The 15,910-nt window shown below is 39.8% G+C and overlaps 1 protein-coding gene across 1 annotated transcript in view; it reads right to left on the bottom strand.

The window, feature by feature from the left end:
• Nucleotides 1-854: 854 nt before the first annotated feature.
• Nucleotides 855-15,910, bottom strand: part of diaph3 (diaphanous-related formin 3) — a 217,588-nt gene continuing 202,532 nt past the window's right edge. Inside the window, exon 30 of the mRNA XM_088076055.1 lies at nucleotides 855-2,823. Coding sequence (XP_087932181.1) covers nucleotides 2,453-2,823 — 371 coding nt within the window. The 3' untranslated portion in view covers nucleotides 855-2,452. The remainder of the gene's footprint in view (nucleotides 2,824-15,910) is intronic.

Raw genomic sequence — 15,910 nt, forward strand, 5'->3', positions numbered from 1 at the left:
CGCACTTACCCAGTTATAAATTTTGGGATTGTTGATTGTCTAATGTCATCTCCACCATCAAAGTACCACTTTGTATTTTTTTCATTCAGCAAGTGTTGCTAACTAATTCCCCAAATGTCTATTTTACAATTACAAGCATAATCCACCAAACCACCAGAAACAGCACCAGGCTTTGAAGTCAACTTTTGTAGTGGCCAAACAGTGTAATAGTAACGTCCAGGATGAGCACATGATGCCCCAGAAAATTTTTTCCATTGAATTACTTCGTGAAAAAGACATCTTTAAGTAAGTGGGTACATGGTTTTTAACGTCTTAACCCCCGCAAAATGACTCATCTCACTGTGGGGATCTGATGCATTCGGTCTGATAGCGTTTCCAAAGTCTACAAGAGCGACACATTTAAATTATTAAAAGGGCTAATCAGAAAGTTAGCTGCTCAGCTGCCAGTCTCTGGTGCACTTGTTCTATGGGACTCTGCAGAAATCTATTGTTTTTTTTTTGGCTTTATACACCACTGAGCAACTTTCATAGGGGCCGACGGGGCCTGGCCTTCAACACTGTATCCAGTTTTCTTTATATCTATATTCATGTATACAACCTACCTGAAAGCTGAACACGCAAGTCCTTTTTGCCACTAATCAAGTCGCATATTTGCAAATATTTTTTGGATAGCCATGGCAAGAATGTGAACTGTGTTTCAGCCTCCAAACTTCATAAAGATTAAAGTATAGTAAATGTAACCAACACTGAGAACAAAACAAAGAATATAAATAAATGCTAACAGACACACAAACATTGACATGTATCAATTTCAGTCATGCGTTTGAAAATTTTGTGATGCAGGAAAAAGAAAACATTTTTTGGCTTCATTTTATTGTAAATGGGTCTATAAAAGTAGGCAAATAAAGAATCAACAAATATGCTGAAGATATGAGTAACGTCAGTAGGAATGCAGGAGAAGAAAAGCAGCATCAGTTCTGGTTAACTTGTGGCTGGGTGAACTTTTTCTTTTGTGCTACATTTTGAATAATAGTACTAATAATAATAATACACTGTTCCCTTTCTGCAGACTTGCTCTCACTGTGTAGAAATGTTCTCATGAGCTATGACACAGAGACAAAGCAGCCTTGTACAATTAAAATAAACTTGTCAAATGACGTCTAATTACTGTAATAACCTATGAAAGTACAATCATTCTGATATAACTTGAACGCATTGTTTCTTTGTATATATACTGTATAGTTATAGTTTTTATAGAATGTAAGATACATTCATTTCGAAAATACAAACAATTTAATAAATGCTTTCAATATAAAAAAACATCGCATCCCAAGAGTGAAAAAGACTTGAAGAGGAAGAAAGAAAAAAAAAGAAAATAATTCAACACTAAAATTAATGAATTCACATATTAGATAATAACTCTTAACAGTAACATATATATGAATATAACTGATGTGTAATTAAAAACTAAAATACAGGATGGAAAGATAAAGGTGTAAAAATAAATTCTACAGTAGAAGCAATTATAAGAGCAGCTAATGTAAAAGGAAATGTGTTTTTGTTTAATATTGCATACTTCTGAATTCCAAAGAAAGTGCTTAGCTATGCTGCATCTTTTACTTTCAGAAAAAAGCTATGTTATAGTTCCATTAGGCTTGGGCAGTATTACAGCATAACAGTACACAAAGGTAGAATAAATCCCCAAGGAATGTTTTTCCAATACTGTCATAAATACAGGCGCTCCTCTTTCTGTTAAACTCATTGTATGTAGTGTGCAGCATGCACCACCAGAGCTCAATCTCCAGCGCTACACACTTATACCGTCATATACCTTATATAAACCATATACATCCACCCCAGGAAGATTAGCTAAGCTTTAGGGCACAGCTAATAAGGATCCTAACAAATAAGCAAAGTATACCCAAATGAAATTAAGTGCTGCCAAAGCCTAATTCCATTGTTAGGAGCACATAAAATATAGCCAAACACTTTTTGCAGTGCATTTTGAACAATCTGGTAGAGACTGCTGATTCTATTTGTATTTTCTCTTTTGAACTGCTATGTATGTTACTAATATGCTTTTGTACTGAACTACATCTTTTGCAAACATATTATCCTCTGGATATTTTGTGGGCCAAAGTGTGACCAGCTACCTGTGCTCTACATGCCTGCATTTCTGTTAGCACGGTTCTGAAATTTATGGTGGTTTTACACAAATTTATTTTGTCTGAATCTTTAAAAAAAATAATTCTTTGGTTGTGATTTAACTCCTACTTACACCTCACACATCTTTCATAACGTCTCATTAACGACATTTCCTGCCTGCTTCCTGCTTGCAACTACAAAATAGCTGAAGCAAAATAGTTTTGGTCACATTCTGAGTGTGTTAATATGTGTGACACACTGACTCCTGTGTATGCATGTCATTGCAGATATAGTGTAAAAACAAACCTCACAAGGCCCTGAGTTTGGCCAGGAGAGCCTCAACATCGGACTCTCCGTTGGTGCTGCAGCTGCTGACTCCAGCTCGGGTGGAGGATGGCTGGAAGGCCGGAGGCTCAGCTTTAACCTCCATCTCTTTCTCAGGTGGCTTAACCGTCTCTCTCTCCACCACCCTCTCTCTGTCCTGCCACTGGCTGTGACCTGGGGTGTTCCTGTACCTGCGGCCTGAATCTGAACATGCAGCAGCCTTGGCCCTGGCTGCGGATGGATGGCCATCAGACTCGTTATGGGCCTCCTTGGCAGGGGGAGCTTTCACCACCGCTGAACCTAAATTTATATTCTGCCGAGAGCGAGACCTTTGTAAAGGTGCCTTGTTGTTTTCTGAGTGAAAAACAGAGAGACAAAGCAGTGAGAACAACCGTGAGGGAGGAGAGTGATAACGAGTGAAGTGAATGAAAGCAAGGGGTTAATTAGATTACAGATTAAATTACAAATGAGAAAGAGACAAGAAAGGTGTAAAAAAGCAAGCAAGGGAGGAGAAAATGTCAGTCAATCTGCAGCAGATCATGGAAAACAGAAAACATGAGGAAATAATGAAGAGGTAGCTAGGTAAGCACATGCACATCAAAGCAAAGGTACAAACTGTATATACGCACGAGCTCACAGTGCACCGTTAGTCTGCATGAATACACACAAAAAACACACACCACAGCAGTGTACACTGTGCATACAAACACTGATGAGGACAAATTTTCTGCAGCAGACTGTGGCATGCAGCTAGCTCAATATGATGAAATGGATATGGCCGATCAACCGCAACAGAAACTCAATAACAATGTGCGTTGGCCCTTTTTTCCAATCTCCCAGTCTCTTTCCCTTTTCTCTTACATGATACCCTCCCACCCAACTCCACCTCCCCTGATTCCACCATTATCATCCATTCTCCTTCCCCCGCTCTTCATCTCAGCTCTCTATTCCTACAGTAGTCCTCTTCATCTTTCTTCTTCCTCTTACCCCCCCCTCCCATCTTCCCCCACCTCTCTCAGCCTTCCGCCCTGCCTTCTGGTTCCTGACTTAAAACACACCCCCAGACAGACCGTGGAACAGAGTGACGGCCCAGATCAGACCTACGTTCTGAATTATAATCCCTCTGAGTAGATCTTAGACTTCATCATCAGTATGTGTGTGCTGGAAGGAGAGGGTAAATCCATATTCATGTGACCTTGAGTGTGAGGCTGAGAGGAGTGGCGCGAGGAAAGACACCACCGCATTTAAAGTTTCCTGAGCCTGAAATGTCTGGCAAACAGGAGTCAAACACAGCGGAGCAGAACAGAGCGACCCGCTCTGTCAGCCAATCGGTAATGAGTTTGGAGCGTGGCCAGTCAGTCATGACAGTGTGTTTTATGGGTCGCGCTGACGAATGACAAGGAACGTCCCTGAACACAACCTCTGACAAATAAATAAGGATAAAGGAAGGAAAGAGAGCATACAAGAAGGAAGTGGCTGCAAAATTAAGCAAAGAAATCCAACGAACACACACACCCACATGTTCACACAAAACCTCGTTAGGCAAACAAGAGGCAGTGGGGGATTTTAAAGGGATGAAATGAGTGGAGTGTGTTGCCTTGTTGCTGTGACTGAACATTTACCACATCTGAAAATCCAAGTTCCCTCTCATTATCTCACACTTTTGGTCTCTCTTCCTGTTGTTGCAGTCTCAGTTTTTTAAAAGCGATGACAATTACTCCCCACTGTCGATCATTTTGCTCCACGCTCCCCGATCCTGTCCTGCTCCTCTCTTTTTCCTCTCCAAGCTTGTCATCTATCCCCCCATGCCTGTTTTTGCACGCTCTGCCCCACAGACACACACTTCCTTTACAAATAACACACTTAAAGGTTCTGATGTTGATAAAAATATCTATTGTGGTATCAGCAATTTGCATTTTAATATCTTGTTTACACTTGTGTTGAAATTTCAAACCCATCTTCTTGGAGGAGAAGAAAGAAAAGATGCTAGCGGGTATTAACAGACATCAGTTTTTGTCAAAATTCAAACATCTGCATCTTATTTATTTTGGCATTTATTCGCATGAATTTTTTTTCTGCTCTGCATGGACTCTTAATCATTACATATGACAAACGCATACTGGTGAGAAAATGTACTGAATCAATACGTATAAATTTACACTTCAAAAAGAGATTAAAAAAAACCCCACACTTCAATCAGAGGTCTTATCCAAAAGTGCATTTCTTTTCTTTCTAACAGGGCCCTGGCCTTTAGTGGTGAGCATGATCAAAGTGCCGGCAAGTGAGTTTCTTCTTACTCTGCCCGCCTGTGACACCTAGCTGCCCCTTCCTTTGAAGCCTCGCTAGCTCCTCAACATATGCCTTCATCTAAGCTGTAAAACGCGTCTGAGAGATGTAAAACATGTCTCATCTCACAGGTTGGACTCCTTTAACCAACAGCTGACACTGGTTTTAAAAGGAGAACGAGTCAAGTGGGATTCGAAGACCAAAAACCCTTGTCTTTTATTGAACACATGCGTAATGGTACGGTTGTTCATTTATCCCTCTCAGACAGTTTGATACAGATTTAGAAATGTGATAAGTCATCTGATATAAGAATCAAATACACAGTGTATCTCTCACATGCTCAAACGTGATTTTCGATCGTAAATCAATGCATGTGTTTTAGTTATGACTGGCAACGACTTCATTAAAAATATTTTCTCACATTTTTATTTCAAGTAACAAGTGCTGTAAAAATGTTTTCAGCTGCCACACCATCAATAGTTCAGAGACACCGATTTAGCACTTTACTCTTAAGATGATGTTGGACTGACAATCGAAAGTTAAGAAAAGGATCAAAAATTGATGCATCAAAAACCAGAGATATCGTCTCTTTTATTCCAAACATTCCTCTTCTTGTCAAAGCCTGACACCTACATTACCCGCAATTTAACTCAAGCGCTAACCAAAGCAGAGTTGAGAGGATCTGTTAAGCTCACTTACTCCACACCTACAGTTTATAATTTTTTTGATCACAAAGCAACAACCTCCAGGCCTGCAAAATGAGGCCAACGCAGAGGTGCCAAAAACAACAGTTATTTGAAAGGCCACTTGAGGCTTGCTCTGGACGCTTGTCAGTTCTCAATGAAAGCAATAAAATGCCCAACTTTAAAACAGAAAAAACATGTTTACAGCCTGTTACAAAAAAAAATCAAAATGGTTTTGGTCTCTATGGCCCCGTTCTTCAACAAGGTGTCCTCAAAGTTATTCTGGGGGCCCACGAAATTACTTTAGGATAATGGAAGTCCTTTTTATTCTATATTTTTTTTAAATGTGGCGAAAATACACATTCACATGAATCAAACATCAAAGACGGATAGGGCTAATAATAAAACCTATTTACAGTACACAACATTATTGATGTTTTATTAAGGCTAACTGTGACCCACAAATCTTTGTGCAATAATGTGAACTAGCTAGCACTAAATTACTGTGCAGCACTGATGTTTTATCCACTTATTGGCCAATTAGCTGTATTAAATAATATAATAAATAATATAATATCAGGTGTAAACACATTCTTGTGAGCTGCAATGTCTTATTTTGTAACCTCTTCACAAAAAAGACTCTGAAATATTGTCCACCACAGACACCACCAGCAAAAGTGCAGACAGTGAGGCTAACACACCTAGCAATGCTACAGGCAAATAAAACAAGAGACGGCCCAAAACTAATCAGAAAATTGTCTCAGGTGCAACTCAGTATATACAATACATGTAGTCAGAGGTCCCTGCTACATTTCTCTTTCAGGTAAAGTCCTTAATTTTATGCAGTTGATGTTCATCGCTTATCAGATTTTCTGCAGCTTGCAATGCAGCCACAAAGGGTTTTCATCTTTTTACATATGCAGCTGTACTCCCTTTGACCTACAAACAGGCTTTGACGTATAAAATAGGTGGCATTCCCCTTTAACAATAGGCAGTGACAAAAAGGGCAACATTTTGGACAGTCCCCAAAGGGATGCATTTTTCACTTAGGACTTGGCAACTGGGTATTGTTTACCTCAATTTCAGGGTCATTGTCATCCATCTAAATCTAGCACTTTGAGCAACAGCAAATGGGTGCATGTCCTTGTAAATAAAATGGCTTATTGCTTCAGTTATTGCCTTTGACCAGGAGGAGTTGGGGGCAAGTAGGGTTAGTTGGCATTGCTAGCTTTGTTGTTAGCTTGCCTCTGGTTGACTGCTCCTGCAGGCAATAATCCCGACAGCACTTTGTTGTACTTGTGGTGTGCAGTTTTGTTAAAGAGGTGCATTAATGATGTCACTGTAAAAAACACAATTAAGGTGTTTTGTTGCATGTTTAGCATTCTGCATTTCTTTGTCAAGATTTTTGGCGCAGACTTGTTTCTGACTTTTTCCCACCACCAACAGAGCCTAATCAGTGTTCAAATTTTGATGTGTGCATTGATGTTGCAACATCTTGCACTCTTGTACTGATTTACCCATATGTAGCTGTTAATCTTTACACCTCGCTGTGAAAGCAGTTCATTTGAAAACACTCCCTGTCAAATATTAGAAAAAAGCATGAGAGGTATTCCTTTATTCCGTCTGCAAATAGCACCAAAAAGGAGTTCTCATTTCCCCATGTAAGATCATTTGCTCCATTTATATTTGCTGCTTCAACTGATGCAGATGAGCTTTTACTCATCTCTCTCCTTCCCCTCCCTCCTCTTCTGCTCTCTTGAAGTTTTGAGAAGTTAGTAGGCAGGGAACCGCAGCAGAGAGACAGAAAATGAAGTCTGGACTACAGCAGTGCTTGCCTGTCTTTTCCTTTCCCTGATTGTTACAGCTACACCGCCTGCCACCATTGTGGTGACAATGAAATCATCTACATGAAGAGCTGCTAAGAGATTGTAGAAAAACAGTCAACACATGAGAAAGCCTGGAGATTGCTATTTTTTGTATGTCTGTAAAACATGAACACATTGTGATTCCACTAAACTACTGGTCTATCAGTCCTCAGTCTGCCGCCATCCTTAACTTTGCTGGAAGGCAGAATGGAAAAAGAAAAACACTTGAAAAAACAATGATAAAAGAGCTGGCAGACTGAGCCTTATTGTGTCTCTTCTTGCTCTCAGCTTTGCTGAGTAAAATGTGTCTTTAAACTGTAAGTCTCCTAGCCCACAGCCTTTTAACCAGCTTCTGACACTGGTTCTGTTGCAGCATGAGACAAGTAAAATCTCAAACAAAACAGACTAATCGCTGCTCTGAATGGTTTGAGAAAATCATCAGGAATTTCAATATGGAACTGTGGTGGTTTATTAAATGTCTGGTAGGGTGGCATTTTGTAGGAATGTAAAAGGCCCCGTCCAATACGCAGTGTTTCTTTTTTTTTTTTTTTCTATCTGCAAATAGCTGCAGTGAGGAATTCACATTTTCCTCTTGTCAGATCATTTGGTCCATTTGCATTTGCCACTTCTAATACAGATGCAGATGAGCCTTTCCTCTCATCTCTCGCTCCCTCCCTCTTCTTTCCACTCTTATGAAGTTTGCAGTATTTGATCACTTTAAGAAGAAGAGTAGTCATGCAGACTCACAGAAATACAGACAGTGAAGTGACTTTTTCTCTCTGCGGAGTGACTGACACAACAAGTTGAAGTTAGCAAGATCAAACGCACGCTTCTACACCCGCCATAAATCACAACACAGCTAGCAGGCTTGGCAGTTTGCTGCCTCCTCTGTCAAATGATGATTTTCAACTAGGAATGCAACTAATGATTACCTTAATTATCAAATAAACTAGTTATTATCCATTCAGATAAATCCTTTTATATTGAAAAAGTAAAAGCTAAAATATATCTAATTTACTGTAATAAACAGTGAAGCATCATATCTTCATATTTGAGAAGCTTAAAAAACTATCAGACATTGATGCCAAGCATGTTGGTTTTAAAGCTGCGATTTCATCAAACACTTTAGGTATACTACCTTTAGAACCGGTACGTAATCCATATGGGTTTGTGCCTCAACCTGCGATCTGTTTCGTGTTTCCACTTCAGATAGCACTCATAGGTGGTTCTGTTGTTACTCACTGCTCCATGCATCTGGCTCTCGCTGAATTTTATCTTCACGTGTGATGCAGAGAAAGGTCTGGACCATGTACTGTATAATAAAGATGGACGACATGACAGCAGCCAAAAAGTGAAACCAAAACTTTCTGATGACTGGCTGCAGTCACATACTTTAATAATAACTAGACACCAGACCAAGGATGACACATATTAATTCCAATGGAGTTGCTCGCCTGGCATATATGCCCAAAAAGTTTTCTAGCTTCTGGGTTTACTTCCATGGTATGTTCCCTACTGGATATGCACAATAGTGTTTTTCCCACTGGGCCCACCCGCAAGTTCCCACTCAGCTCATAGAATTTACATTTTGATGACGTTACAGATTTTAATATCACTTTTATAGGTCTAAGTTAAGTTGTGCAAATATGAAACCACCATGGTTCAAAAATTCTGAATAAAAAGATGCATTATTGACCTTGTTTGTAGTTTGCTGTGTCCTGTCAACAGTTGTACAGACGTCCCTTTTATAGTGTTTATATTGGTGGCCTGTGGAGAAAATGCTTTTTGGGCCAAAGGGGATTTTTTGGTTACAATACCCCAAATGGTCACTGGAAAAATTTGCTCCAGTGAGGGTGAGCAGCTTTCCTGGCGGCCTGACTGCAGTGTAGGTCATGAACCAACCATCCCTCCATGTTAGTGGAAGGCACATGGGCCAAACTAAAAACTCAAAGTGCACATCAAATCTTTTTTCTGAAAGACATTTTTCTGTCATTTGAGGTAGTTCTTCTCATGCTGATGTTTGTTCAAGTGGTTGGTTTTAATTAGTAATCTGGTGCTGTAAAAATGGTGTTTCATGCATGGTTGACAGCTGTGTGTGCTAATCTGTGTGCATGGGATCATTGGCACTACTAGTGATTGGTTGGATGGTGAATGGAAGGGAACTCGATATTGTGGAGATCACTACTGCACAGACTCTGGCTCCAAATGATGTCACCAGTGCAAGATGGCAGCAGCCCTTACACAGGATATTTTGGCTTCATTTTTGTACAGTTGGTAGAAATGGGGACGTTTGTCAATCTTTATATACAGTCTAATGTGTGCACCTCATCAATCGACCATGCAACAGTGGTATCAATTTTGGTATTGAGTATCATGTAATTTTGGTGGTATCAGTACCAACCACTAGATTTTTGTTACCTTGACATCCCTCCTAACATGTAGCGAACTGAACTGAACCGATCTGCTTGGTGGAACCAAGGCTCAGGAGTCTAGTACGCAGTGTGCTTTTTCCATGGGAGTAGAGCTGCAACTCATAACTTCCTCTCCTCTAATGGACGGCTGCACACCGCCACTGAGGTCAGACAACAGATGCAAAACAACCTCATTATTTTGTATAAGTGAGCGTGAGACCGCGTGTGCTGTGCAAAACTATGATGCGTTTGTACATACAGAGAAGAGAGACACGCAGAGGACAGCTACATTTAAGAGTTGAACATGTACGGTGTCATAAATGTGTGTGATGCTCCAATGTCCCCCGGTGAGCCTTGTAAAAGGTAAAAGCTAGCAGACAGCTTGTTAGCCTGCCTGTGTGCATTAGGCCGGCTATAATTAAAGATCATTACCTGGCAACACAAGGTCTGTCCCTTGCTTGTTTGTCATAGTAAACTGCGTGTGTGTGCAGAGTGGTCTGCCTAGCTTCTCTGTCACATCAAAAACAGCAGACAGGGATTAAAAGGAGGAGAGGCAACAAGCAATGAAAGGAGCATGGAAGGAGGAGAACAGGAGAAGAAATGGTATGATGAGGGAAAGTGACAATGAGATGGGCTGAATAAAAAGTCTCAAGACAGTGGCATCATTTGGACGCAATGATTGTGACTTGGACCGGACTAAAATAGGGTACAAAAAGGGGAGGGAGGAAAAAAGAGACATGAAAAAATAGAGGAGGTGTGGGGATGGATTGTTGAAAGAGCACCATAACAATCCCTGTGGGTAATGTGAAAACCAGCACTGTTAAAGGTAACTGAAGCCTGTTCTGCTCTAATGCATATCAAAGTGTTTTTTTCTTTGTTGAGCTCTGATTTGACTCCCCCCTCCCCTCCCCCCTCCTCTGTCTCTCCTCTCCCATATTTAACAACCCCACGTATCTTTGTTGAAATACAGCAGAATGGATCATAGTGCTAGTAAAAAAGCAACATCATTTGGAAGCCTTTTAGATGGATATGAGCCAGAGTGTATTCATAATCGATTTTTTTTGTCCTCCATTTCATGTATTAATTCTAGCGCAACAATATCAGGTTCCAAATGGTATTTACTTTTGAGGGTTTTGGTTAAGCTAACTGCTAGGTGTGGGGGTTGGAGGCAAATTGTGCTGAAACGATTAATCAATCAGTGGATGGAAAATAAATAAAGCAGCATCTACTTTGATAATCGTTCAAAGTCACTTATGAAGCACAAAAACCTGACATCAGGATGGGGAGGTTTGACTGTTTTGTTTCTTTTTGTTTTATATTGTCCTAAATGGAATATTTTAAGGCTTTGGACTTGGTTGGACATAAATAAACAATTCTGGGGCTCTGGGAGTGATAAATAGTTTAATAATAATCAACAGATTAATTAATAAGATCATTAGTTGCAGCCCCAAAGGCAAACATTACATCTTATCAAGCCTGCCAGAAGAACATATTTTGATTAGGAGGCAGTGATGATCAGTCCAAAAGAGAACAGTGTTGGCCCTTCACTATCACCACTTTGGCATTCACTTGAAAAAGGCTGAAAGCTTATTTTCAGAAAATGATGAAGCTCATGTGCTTTTTGGGCACAGCTCACAAAAGTGCACTTTTATTTGTTTTATAATGTTTGGGACATAAAAGCTTTTAGGTCAAGTGCTAAACTCTGAATTAAATATCAAACCAATATAAAGGCCCTAACAGACTTTTCGCAGACAGTTGCAGACTTGTACCAGTCAAATGGACACACACCCGGTTTCATAGAGTGCTCCAAGGATGATGTTTTTCTGTTGGCCGATGCTGAGGTAAAGGTAGTCCTGGTTCCCCCGTCAAAAAGCCTAAAAATGTACACTACTTTCATGTTTTTTGAAGCCTAAATGTAATTGCCTGAAGTGAAAAGCTCACTTTAGGTGGTGGCATGACTAAACGTCACCACAATAAGCCTATAAAGCCATGCTCGGAGCAATTTGGCATGATGACATTCTGTAGTCTCATTCAGCCACTTGTTTACTGCCGTATTCTATGTCATCGAGCAAAATGTGAATGCATTTTCAGCTTGTGTTAACCATAGACCTTATTTCAAGCTTATGGCCAATACCCCATTTGGAAAACCCATTGACTTGAGGTGCTGAAATGCCAACTCATTTTGGGGTTTTAGGACTAGTTCCTGGGGGGCACTCTTTTCATATCTAAACTGAGGGTCCACATCAGTCTGATGTTTCTCTCATGCGCTGTCCCCAATCAACACTTCATTCCAGTTGGTGGCGAAACTGTTGTTTGCCAACTGCCATAAAAATCAAGAAAAAGAAGGAACATGCGCAACAATAGCAAAGGAAATGCTCGTGTGTTTGTTTGTTTTTTTGGCTGAACAACAAGGAGAATGCAAAAAAAGAAAGCTGGTTAACCAGATAGAGGTGTAGGACTGTAGTTTTGAAAAAGAAATATTTCGTAAGTGGAGCATTGGCTGCACATGGACGTCCACTTGGGGGTCCTCACAGACCATCATGGACACAGGCACAGACATTTACATCACACAGACCTAAGCAGACTTAGAAAGTATGAATTGGGTTTATGATGTTAAACAAATTTTAGGAAGTAATCTATGAACACAGTGGAGCCTGGATAAAAGTCACACTTTTTTAAAAGAGAGAGCGGGGGCAGTTCCATGACATTTATAGGTCACCCTCTATGACTCACCTACAAACAAATCCATAGTGATCATAAATATTATTTAACTGGACACGGCAATGGTCTGTGCACAAATGTGTACACAAGGGACACCCTCATAAAGACATGTCAACACATTTCCACTGCCATGCTTAAGCGGACATGATTGAGTCATATTAAAATCAAGTGTACATGACAAAGGGAGCAGGGAGTGTGGGCAGGGGTTTTCGTGGTGGTTTACTGCTTGAAACCAAAAAGGGCGACATAGGGAGGATATGAAAGGGCTGAGCTGGATGTCCCTCAAGTCTTCTGCCCCTCAGTGTGAACCCCTGCCACTGTGAGCTTCAGCCAAGCATGACATTACGTTAGCACGCCTTGGTGCTTCTAACAATGCCTCAAAAGTGAGCCTGGTTCCCTGCCACTAGTACTGCTACCCTGTACACACTACTGCCTCACACTGCAGATGATGCTCTATCGAGAATATAATTAAGAAAAACAATAAATAGCGTCTTTTTTTATGAATCACATAATTTACATCTCAACTGTCAATGCTGGCGATGTGACATTTTGCAAGGACGTCAAAAACAGTTGTCACAGCAAATACATTCTAGTGGCCTTTTCAGGAGTTGAGTGACACAGCCAACCTTCAATAATTTCAATTTACTGAAGACACAAATTGTGCATAATTGAATGCTAGTGGAATGTTTCTGTCTGAGTAAGCAAAGACAAATGCAATGTCAAGGCAAACTAGTATCCTTATAGCACACCGGCCCTAAAGAGTCAAAACACAACTGAATTTCAGAAAAACAAAAAAGAAAACAAGAAAAAAAAAAACATGGCAACATTTCATAAAACATAATGACATATTGGAAAACACAACATTTAGGTAAACAAAATAAACATTGTGAAATGTGCTTTTGCTTAGTGAAATTTTGTAAAATTGTGAAATTTGAGGAAAATTTGTTTTGCTTCATATTAAATGTCATTTTGTAAAATGTGGCTTCTAAAATGTTTTGTTAAATGTTGTTTTGTTAGGGGCCAATCACACCGAGACGTGTCTCTGGAGAAATGTCATGGTTTTTAAAAATGCTGTGTTTTCCAGCATGCTTTCTGAAATGTCTTCTTTTCTGAATTGTTGTTTTCTGAAATGTTGTGTGTTCTGAAATGTTGTTGTGTTTTGACCCCCTGGGCCACCGTAACTATAGTGTAATGGCAACAATGTTTATCATTCATAAACTAAATATGATCACACTTATGCACTGTGCTTTTGGGGAAGTGTAAATAAAAGTTAAATTTATAACTGTTACCAGCCTAGCATCGTCCAGAAATAATGACTTCCTCGCTTCAACTGCACTGCCACATGATAACATAACTCTGAAGGGAGGGAAAAAAAAGGAAAACATGATGTTTAGTGTTGTAAATTACCCAACTCAAGCAAGTTTTACATCTCTGCAAGCTGTTAAAATGCATTCATATATCTCAAAACCTGCTGTACTAGGCCATGCTCAGCGATTATACAAATATGCAATCTGTAATAAATGGGAAAAATATGCAAAAAAAAGGAAGGATGATCCTTTACTATATAAACAAATCTGTCCGCCAGTATTACAAAGAGGAAATACACCTGGCAGATGGTTGCAGCAGCCCGGGCTCTTAGTCCTGCTTTACTCTAATTATACCTACATGCAGGGTAATGGACTGAGAATGTTTCCTCATATAGGGACAGCATCACTTCCTGGGGTCTCGGTCTCTCTTCTCTTTCTCTCTGTCTCCCACATGCACACACACACATAGGTAAAAGCAGGCATCAGGCACAAACACAGCCAGACAGCCTGACAGACACACATCACTGTGTAGATGCAAACACACACGCACACATATACACAGTCCTTTTCTAATAAGCACTGGCTATTTCACTGATACAGGTGTACAGCCAGTGTATACTCTGCTGCCTCTGGCATGAATTAAACATGTCTTGGTTTCAGGCTCTGCTACCTGTTGTTGTTTGTGTGGTTACTGCTAGTAAATATCCCCAGGAGCCAAAGTCTAATGCATATGTATTTCTCCTCAGTGGCTTCACACTAACTAAGGGATTCTATCAGCCGCTTTCTCCAGCAGTGTACACCTGTCACACTGGGAGAGTAAAATATTGATCCTTCACACGCCTCCAGACACAGAGCTGAAACGCACTGGCAAATGCATCCGCAGACAGACAAACAGACAGAAGCACACATTTCTCTGTTAGCTTACAATCAGTCTGTAACATGGATTAATGAGCTGCTGGACTGAAGAGAAGTTTATATGATGGATGAGAAGTACAACTGATAGACTCTTGAGTGTTGTACACACACAGACCGCAGTGGATTATGGAGAACCTGCATAAGCCATCTGTATCCATAACACAATTTCAAACACCACTTTTTTTTTAAAAAAAAAAAAGAAAGATAGAAAGTCTTTTGCAATTAAAACGAGATTGTGCTGGATTTTTTAAAACACCATTTAGCACAAGGGTTCCATTTTAATGACAATAAAAAAACTTTGTTGGACTTTCTGCATTTACATTGTTGGTAACGTCTAGGCAGGAGGTATAACTGGTACATTAAATATGATTTATTTTCATAAATTCAAGTTTATACAAGTAGGGATTGGTATTGAACCTCAAAACTTCTTTTGGTAACAACTGTTATGTGTCCTAAGCTCCTAAGTCCTAAGTATTGAAAACTGCTGAAAGTGGAGCAGAATGTCTGTTCAGATTCAAAGGTTGTACTGTTGCTTATGTTTAACATTTAAGAAGTTTGTCTTCTTTTCCTAAATTAACAAAAAATGTTGGGGATACATGAGAAAAGTACCACTTTGGTATGAGTAATGCAACTTGTATCAAAAGTTGGTTGGAGTAAATAATGTTGATCATTGAAGGTCTCGATTCAGGCACACGTGCAATCTAAATGACCACGCGGCAGGGCAAAATATGCATTTATCAACCACCTGAGAACTGTGGCACTCTTCAAAGTGTGTGTTTGTTTGAGAGAGAAAGAGACGGATTGCATTGCAATGTTTCTTTAGGCCGATGTATTAATAACTTAGTCTGAGCGGTACTTTGTCACTTTTTGACCCCTAAGAACCTCTGATATTCATATATTGCTACCAGTGAAAAAATAAATAAATACATGAATAAAAAGTTGAACCTATTTGTTTCCCCCATATACCTGAAACCATTTGTGCTACACTCAAAAACAAAAAATAAAAACCCATAGCAAATTAAAGTAAATACAATTAAAAAGAATTTAAGCAGTAAACACAGAATATTAATAATAATAATAATAATATTAAACAGGATCATGTTCGAAGCAGGATGTGAACCCAAAAAGCAGAAACACAAAAAGGGAGCCAGAAGTACAAACTGCTGAAGAAAAGCACAGGGGCGGGAACACAGCAGGGACAACAGGAGCATGGTGTGGAAAACAGACAAACTGACAAAGGGCAAAGGGAAACA

The sequence above is a fragment of the Plectropomus leopardus genome, chromosome 1 (genome assembly GCF_026936395.1).
Source record: "Plectropomus leopardus strain MGB_pleo_1.0 chromosome 1, ASM2693639v1, whole genome shotgun sequence".
Taxonomy (NCBI): Eukaryota; Metazoa; Chordata; class Actinopteri; order Perciformes; family Serranidae; genus Plectropomus; species Plectropomus leopardus.